At 50.3% G+C, this 9147-nt stretch overlaps 1 protein-coding gene across 1 annotated transcript in view; it reads right to left on the minus strand.

Moving 5' to 3' along the window:
• FA2H (fatty acid 2-hydroxylase) overlaps positions 1-9147 on the minus strand; it is a 53028-nt gene that overhangs the window by 1479 nt on the left and 42402 nt on the right. Inside the window, exons 5-6 of the mRNA XM_007099133.3 lie at positions 4354-4526; positions 2803-3055 (exon numbers count right to left, since the gene is read on the minus strand). Coding sequence (XP_007099195.2) covers positions 2803-3055; positions 4354-4526 — 426 coding nt within the window. The remainder of the gene's footprint in view (positions 1-2802; positions 3056-4353; positions 4527-9147) is intronic.

Raw genomic sequence — 9147 nt, forward strand, 5'->3', positions numbered from 1 at the left:
GGGGAGAAGATGAGGGACCGGAAAAGGCGTGGGAGAAATTTCCTCGGGAAGGGAGCCTGGGGAGGGCTAGCACGCAGGCAGGGTTTGAACATCTGTCCCCGCTGGCCTTCCCAACTCTCAGGGCCCTCCTGGCAGAGGTTGAGAGCAGAGTACTTGTGTTTGCAGTCTCCCGGGGATGCCACTGGAATAAACCCAAATTCCTTATGCAGCCTGTGTTTGGTGGGAGAGCCTGGCCCTTGCCTGAGTCTCTTCCCCTCTGCCTCACACTTCAGCTTCTTCCTTCTCTTTGGAGATGTCAAGTTCATTCCTGCTGCAGAGGCTGGAACAGAGGCTTTGCACCTGTTGCTTCTGGGATGTTCTTTCCCCAGACATTGGATTCTGGCTTCTCTTAGCTTAGGCCTCAGCTGTAAAGACACTTCTGCAACGATACGTTCCTAGACCACTTTACCTAGTGCTGTTTCATCCAATGCGGTAGCCACTGACCTGTGTGGCTGCTGAGCCCTGAGAACGTGGCCGGAGCTACGGAGGCACTCGATTCCTAATTTCATTTCATTTCATTTCATTTTTTTAAGTTTTTTTTTTTTTTTAATGCTTATTTATTTTTGAGAGAGATAGAGACAGAGACAGAGCATGAGTGGTGGAGGGGCAGAGAGAGAGGGAGACACAGAATCCGAAGCAGGCTCCAGGCTCTGAGCTGTTAGCACAGAGCCCGATATGAGGCTGGAACTCGTGAACCACAAGATCATGACCTGAGCCAAAGTTGGAGGCTTAACCTACTGAGCTACCCAGGTGCGCCCACCCCCCACTTTGTAAGTTTTAATTTCATTTTATTAAAAAAAATTTTTTTTTAATGTTTATTTATTTTTGACACAGAGACAGAGCATGAGCAGGGGAGGGGCAGAGAGTGAGGGAGACACAGAATCCGAAGCAGGCTCCAGGCTCTGAGCTGTCAGCACAGAGTCTGACGTGGGGCTCGAACTCACAGACCACGAGATCATGATCTGAGCCGAAGTTGGACGCCCAACAGACTGAGCCACCCAGGTGCCCCAATTTCATTTTATTTTAAATAACTCTAATTCCAATTTAAAAATTTATAGTTGACTGAGTTACTGGAAAACTTTTTTTAATTAATTAATTTTTTACATTTATTTATTTATTTTGAAGGGGGGGCAGAGAGAGAATCCCAAGCAGGTTCCCTGCTATCAGCACAGAGCCCCACACAGGGCTTGATCTCCTGAACTGCGAGATCATGACGTGAATTGAAATTAAGAGTCAGAAATTTAACCAACTGAGCCATCCAGGCACCCCTATTTATTTATTTTGAGAGGGAGACAGAGTGAGCAAGCAAGAATCCCAAGCAGGCTTTGCACTGTCAGCATGAAGCCTGACTCGGGGCTCAAGCTCACAAACTGTGGGATCATGACCTGAGCCGAAATCAAGAGTCATGAGTTGAGTGATTACTCAACCAACTGAGCCACCCAGGCACCCAGATCTACTGAAAAACTTTTAGGCATGTTTAGGACAACTCACCTAATGGGAATTCACTTTTTTAAATAGTCAATTTTATAAACTCTAAATATAGATCAAGTATTTCTAATAAGGGGTGCCTGGGTGACTCAGTCGGTTAAGCGTCTGACTTCGGCTCAGGTCATGATCTCGTGGTTTGAGTTCGAGCCCTGGATCCTGGCTCTGTGCTGACAGCTCGGAGCCTGGAGCCTGCTTCGGATTCTGTGTCTCCCTCTCTCTCTGCCCCTCCCCTGCTCATGCTCTATGTCTCTCTCAAAAATAAATAAGCATTAAAAATTTTTTTAAAGCATTTCTAACGAAAACTTAGCATTTGAATTGAGATATGCCGTAAGTGCAAAGTACACACTAGATGTTGTGAAAATGTAACATAAGAAAAATAATGTAAAATATCTCATTAGCGATTTTTTATATTGGTTATAGGCAGAAATGGTAATATTTTGGTTGTATTTGGCTTAATAAAATATATATATATATTTTTACTTTTTTTAATGTTAATTTTTTTTTTTTTTTTTTTTTGAGAGAGAGATGGAGTGCAAGCAGGGGAGGGGCAGAGAGAGAGGGAGACACAGAATCCAAAGTAGGCTCCAGGCTCCAACCTGTCAACACAGAGCCTGACATGGGGCTTGAACCCATGAACCAGGAGATCATGACCTGAGCTGAAGTCAGATGTCCAACCGACTAAGCCACCCAGCACCCCCTTAATAAAATATATAATAAAAATTTTTTAAAAAATGTTTTTATTTATATTTGAGAGAGAGAGAGAGAGAGAGAGAGAGCACGAGCTTGAATGGGGGAGGGGCAGAGACACAGAGACAGAATCTAAAGCATGCCCAGGCTCCAAGCTGTTAGCACAGAGCCTGATGCAGGGCTGGAACCCATGAGCTGAGGTCAGGCGCTTAACCCACTGAGCCACCCAGGCACCTCTAAAATATATTATTAAAACTAACTATATCTGTTTAATTTTGCTTGTTAACGTGGCTACTAGAAAATTTGAAATCACATCTGTGACTCGCGTTGTTTTTATGACACAGAGCCGGACCCTCCCCCGACATCTCGTGGTTTCTTTTCTTTGTGGCCCTTATCACTGTCTAAAGTTATCTCTGCTATTTGTTGATTTCTCTGTTTGTCTCCCGGTGGGTAGGGTGGGAGCCCCCCGCTTGCCTTCCTGTGTATCCCCAGCACCCAGAACAGTACCCGACCCTTGGTAGGGGCTCACTGGTGGCTGTAAAATAAATACGAGAACAAATGAGGGAGGCTGGGAGTGGGCGGCCTCACCTGACTGCTGATGTGCAAAGTGATGCTTGACGTGGTGAGCCTTCATGTTGTACAGGTAGGAGCCCTTGTGCGGCGAGCCGAAGTGCAGGTAGTAATGTGTCATGTCGTAGATGATGTACCCCAGGAGGCCCCCAGAGAACACAGTGCCCCCCACCGCCTCCGGCAGGAGGAGCTGTAGCAACGCGTAGAAGAAGGCAATCCCCAGAGAAGCCGGCACCGGGGGAAAGACCAGGCGGGACTCATCGAAGGGTGCCTGCGGAGGGAGAGGCTCACGCGTCAGCAGACGGCCGGGCCGGGCGGCCTGCCTGTGGTCCCAGCACCGCAGAGGACAGGGGCAGAGCCGCCCGCGCGTTCCAGTGAGGCGGCAGCAACCTGTCACGGGTGGGCTTGGCACCTTCGGTGGCTTTGGGGAGGGCAGGCCACCATGCTCGAAGGCCCTTGAGAGACTGTCCCGCTCCCAATTTCCAAGCCAGGACGGGCCCTGGAGACCTGTCCAAGAACAGGGCGGCGGACGTGGTGTGGGCGGAGGGCTCCCAGCCCACGAGGCCACGTTGGCCCTGGAACTTGTTAGGTGCTAGAGAGGAGCCTCACCGCCAGATACCATGCGGGGTACGCGGACGGAGGCCTGATGTTGTCTGGGGGGCCAGCACACCAGCAAGAGGAGGTTAACGCAGGCTCACAGGGTAGACCGGTACCAGAAGTGTGAGCGGATGCGGTCTCCCTGTCCCCACCTCCTAGGGGGCGTTCCAAGGGGGTGTGGTCACAGTGAAGCCGATAAGAGAGCCAAGCCTTAGACTCCAGCTTCAACAGCCAAGGGCCTGGCATAGAGGTAAGGTTTTAGAGACTGCTTGGTGAGTGTTCTGAGAAGGGACAGACCCTCTCTGGGCTGGAGGAGAAGAGAGAGAGAAAGCAGGTAATAGCCACAGAGCAATGCGCAGGTGTGGCCCCCCCCCCCCCCCCAACCCCAGGACCAGCTCCTGGAAGAAAAAGGCAGGAAGGGAGGGAAGCGGGGAGGGAGAAAAGAAGAAAGACAGTTGAGAGCACAGACTCTGGGGTTCAGAGAATGGGGCCCAACATCCTGGCTGTGCCAGGTGGGACTTTGGACAAGTTCCTCAGTTTCTTAATTTCTCTAAGCCTCAGTTTGCGGCTCTGCGGAATGGGGAGAACCGTAGCACCATCCTCAGAAGGAAGCTGCACCAGGACAGTGAGTTTTTAGTTTTGTTCTGTTGTGTCTAGAACAGTGCCCGCAGGTAGTGAGCGCTCAGTGAACGTCTGCTGAATGAACGAACGAGCGAATGAATGAGATGCTGTGAGGATTCAAGATGACGGCTGAAATGTCCCTGCAGCGTGCCTGGTGTCAATCATGAATGGTGTGCAGACACGCATGCTCACTCTGTCCACGCCCACTTCCAGTTAGGACCCAGTCACCCCTCTGAGCAGCAGCAAATGCCCTGATGGCCACTTGTTCCCGGCCTGACTCCCAGAAAGATCAGCAGCTCCCCGGAGCGGGTCATGGTTGCCAGGCCCCGGGCGGGAGCCTGCCCTGCTCACCTTGTGGTGCTGGCCATGCAGGACGAAGTGCAGCAGGATAAGGTAATAGCTGTCCCCGGGGGGCTTCATGTGGAACAGGAAGCGGTGGATGAGGTACTCCATGAGGCTCCAGAGGAGCAGCCCCAGCACGAAGAGGCCCAGGAACACGGACTTAGGCATGGCCACCGAGTACTCTGCAGAATGGCCAGACAGAGGCAAAGTCAGGGCAGACAGCCCCAGTGGGCGCTAAGGCCTGGTGGCTCCAGACACGCCATCTCACGGCCCCGTCACCTTGGGGGCTGCTGCTCTCCGTCCAGCAGCTATGGGGCCGGGCCACACTGATGGGACTCTTGGGTCAAAATGGGAAGGAGGCCGTGAGGGGCTGTGGCGCTCAGAGGGGTCCTCCCTGGGAACAATGGGGCTGCTGGCCAGAGGTCTGAGATCTTCCTTTGGGGGACTGAGGGGAGCAGCTGTTGCCAGTGCTGGAAATTTCTCTGGTGCTATGTTCTGAATGTGTCTGCCCCCGCCCCCCCCCCCCCCCCCCAGATTCATAGGTGAACAGAAACATCACTGCCAATGCGATGGGATTAGGAGGTGGGGCCTTTGGGAGGTGACTGGGTCATGAAACGGGAACCCTCATGAACAGGACTAGTGTCCTTATAAAAGAGACTGCACGGGGCGCGTGGGTGGCTCAGTCGGTTAAGCGTCTGACTTCGGATCAGGTCTTAATCTCGTGTTTCTTCAGGCTCTGTGCTGACAGCTCAGAGCCTATAGCCTGTTTAGGATTCTGTGTCTCCCTCTCTCTCTCTGCCCCTCCCCCACTCATGCTCTGTCTCTCTCTCTCTCTCAAAAATAAATAAACATTAAAAAAAAGCGGGGGGGGGGGGTGGCGAGAAAAAAAGAAGGACAGAGACTGCACCTAGCTCCTTCCCCTTTTGGCCATGTGAGGACACGATAAGATATTTGAGACCTGCAAGAGAGGCCTTCACCTGACCAGGCTGGCATCCTGATCTGGGACTTTTAGTCTTTTGAACTGTGAGTAATACATTTCCTATTTTTTATAAGTCACCCAAGCCGTGATGTTTGATTAAAACGGTCCAAATGGCTGACGCTTCTGGGAAGGGTGACTTTGTTTCGGTGGCATAAGGGAGAGGGAGGGACGATCCCAATGAAGCCAGCAGAGCCTGGGGGTTATTGATGAAAACTGTTAACAACCCGGGATCGGTGGGGCTGGGGGTAGGGCAGGAGGGACAGGAAACCCAAGCAGAGAAATCTTAACAGACAAGACTTAAAATCACAGCCGTAGGGGAGACATGAAAAAAACGAAGATGATTCGCTCAGAGACCAGAAGACTTCAGAGATGTAACTGTCATCAGGTGCGAGTTCCCAACACCCAGTGGTCTGAGGACAGCCCGCAGTCGCTGAGGGTCTCCTTCCCTTTCCCCATTCATTCTTTGACTTCATAGTGACGTCAGCTCTGGTCACTGTTTTCTCCAAGCCTAACCTCACCCTCTTAGCTTTACTTTTCCCCACAAGCCACTCCTTTGACCAGACTTCCTCTCCCTTTTTCAAAATAATAGTCTCACTGAAATATAATTCACATGCAGTACAATTTACCCACTTAAAGTGTATAATTCAGTGGTTTCTAGTATACTCAGGATTGTGCCACCATCACTAGTCAATTTTAGAACATTTTCATCACCCCAAAAAGAAACCCTGTATCCATTACCAGTCACTCCCCACTTCCTTCCACACCCCTGCCACTTTGCATCCCATGGAAACCACAAATCTATGTTCTGTCTATGGATTTGCCTATTCAGGACCGTTGATATAAATGGACTCATAAAATACGTGGTCTTTTATGGACTGGCTTCTTTTACATATACTATTCTGAAGGTTCACTGATATCGGGTGCCTGGGTGGCTCAGTCGGTTAAGTGTCTGACTCTTGATATCTGTTTAGGTATTAATCTCACGGTGCATGAGATTGAGCCCTGCGTGGGGCTCTCTGCTGACAGCTCAGAGCCCGCTTGGAATTCTCTGTCTCCCTCTCTCTTTGCCCCTCCCCTGCTCGCTCTCTCTCTCTCTCTCTCTCTCTCTCTCTTTCTCTCAAGGCCCATGGATGGCTCAGTCGGTTGAGCATCTGATTTCAGCTCAGGTCATGATGTCACAGTTTATGAGTTCCAGTCCCGTGTTGGGCTTGCTGCTGACAGCGCAGAGCCCACTTTGGATCCTCTGTCTCTCTCTCTCTCTCTCTCTCTTTCTCTCTCTCTCTCTCTGTCTCTCTGCCCTCCCCCACTGCCGCCACTCTCTCTATATACGTCAAAAATAAACATTTTTTAAGAAGGTTCATCCATGTTGTCATATGTATCAGGACTTCCTTCCTTTTTAAGACTGAATATTTTTCCATGTTATGCATAGACAATCTCCGTTTATCCATTCCTCAGTTGATGGGCATCTGGGTTATTTCTATTTTGGGGCTGTGGCGAATAATGCTGCTATGAGCGTTCATGGACAAGTTTTTGTGGGGGCATGCTTTAGTTGTCCTGGGGATAAGCCTAGGAATGAAATTGCTGGGTCGTATTGTAACTATGTTTACTCTTTTGAGGAACCACCAAACTGTTTTCCAAAGATAGCCGTTCTCTTTTGATCTTTCCTCCATCTCCCTTACCCACCCCCATGAATCCTCAACCCAGTACAAGAACCTGTCTGTCCTCTGCATATGCAAGCTGCTGAGCACAGAGGGAGAGCTGTGCAGACACGGGTCTGGAAGCTTCAACCTCAGCTCTTGCGCGGTGATCCTTTTATGTCTCCAGGCTTAGATCCCTTCCTGCTGCTCTCAAACACTGCCCCCCTCCGTCCACCCAGCCTCCTACTTCAGACTTCCTCCACACCTTCCCTTCCACCTTTAACCATACCCAATTCTGCCCCCGCCCTTGAACTTCTTTCCTGCTCCTCAGGGAAGAGAGAGGCACCCAGGCACCTGGGTACTGGATGGTGGCAATAATCATAACAGCAGGTGTATACTGATCAGTAACTACATACAGAGCACCATGTAAGTGATTTACATGGATTACTTCATGTTTCCCCTCACTGCAACCTTATGAGGGAAGCCCTGACATTACCCATATGAGTGAGGATATGGAGATACAGACAACTTAAGTTACTTGCCAGGCTCAACCCACTAGGGAGTGCAGAGACCACAGCCTGCTTCCCCCACCCCCTCCATCCCGAGCCCCTCCATCCCAACCAACTCCTCTCTGGGCATCTTCAACTTCTTCTCTAGTGGGCTTTCCCATCATAGACTCTGTCCCTGATTCATAGCCAAGCCTATGGGAAAGACAGATTAGACTCATATCTCTACTTGATTGCTTCCCATTTGATTCTCAAGCCCCTACAGTCCGTCTTCTGCCCCAAGCCACTGGAATTGCAAAGGCTATTCAGGATGTACTTCTTGCCAGATCTAGTATGCTTTTCAATTCATCCCCTGCTTGGCTGTGGCATATGATATTAGTGACCAGTCTCTTCTTGAATCTGGAGCCCCCACGAGTTCCTAACCTGAGGTTGTTGAACACCTAGAGTCCTCAGCTGGATTCCAGGGTGTCTGTGAAACTCCTGAAATGGTAACCCAAATGATGCCTCTTTGTACAATTTTTCAGGAAAGCAAGTCCACAGCTTCTCAGAATATCTCGAAGGATCTACGACCAGTATGGTTAGAATACACAGCTTGGCTTTTCTCCTCTTCCCTAGATGCCCCTTGTCAGGTTCCATCATGGAAATGCTGCCTCAGTTCCCAGCGTCAAAGCCTTCCTGCTCCACTCTCCCATACTCCCTGCTCGATGCGGGAAGGTGGCCACACCCACAGGCTGACCACCCCCCACCCCAGACCCACACTTCACCCCAGCCCCAGACAGCCACTTGCTACAGGGGAACCTCCACATGGCTGTCCACAGGCCCCCAAAGTCAACAGTGGCCAGACGAGACCAATCTTCTTCCTCTTCTTCGTGCCCATCCTATCACCCCACGATGCTCCTCTTGGGTTCTTTCCTCTGCCAGAGGCACCAATATCCACATGTGACCAAAGGCTTAACTTATCCCTTTCTCTCGCATCCATCCAGGCACCTGTAGGCTCCGCCTCTTTAACATGTCTTGGCAAAGCAAAAGAAGCCAGACACAAAAATCCATATTCTGTATGATTCCATTTGTATGGAATGTCTAGAAGTGGCAAATGTGTAGAGACAGAAGGTAGATGTGGTGGTTGCCAAGGGCTTGGGGAGTGGGAAATGGAGAGCAATGGGATTTCCTTTTGGGGTGATGAGAATGTTCTGGAACTAGACAGAGGTAGCAGTTGCACGATGTTGTGGATGTACTAAATGGCACTGAATTGCTCGCTGTGAAATGGTTAATTTTGTTATGTGAATCTCATCTCAATTAAAAAAAAAATCTCTCTCTGGTCGATTCTTTGCTCTTAATCCCCTACTACCTTATTACTTCTTGCCCAGTGATGGCATCTGCCTCCCATCCCAGTCCCCTGCCTCCGTGCATGTTCCAACCCTTCTACGGCGCCTCGTTACCTTTAGGTAAAGTGCAAACACCCAACGAGGCACTCAGAGTCCCTTGAGACCCGCCCAGCCAGCCACTTCCCGCCTCGGTTCCATGTTGCCTGGTAGTGGGACCAAACCAAAGCATGTGTGGCTCCTTAGATGTACCACATCCTCCCACCTCCCCATCTTATCCCTAATTTTGTTCATATTTTCTTTACTGGGATTCCCTCCCTGCTCCCTTATCCTCGGAGATTCAGCCCATGTGTCTCCTG

The sequence above is a fragment of the Panthera tigris genome, chromosome E2 (assembly GCF_018350195.1).
Source record: "Panthera tigris isolate Pti1 chromosome E2, P.tigris_Pti1_mat1.1, whole genome shotgun sequence".
Lineage (NCBI taxonomy): Eukaryota > Metazoa > Chordata > Mammalia > Carnivora > Felidae > Panthera > Panthera tigris.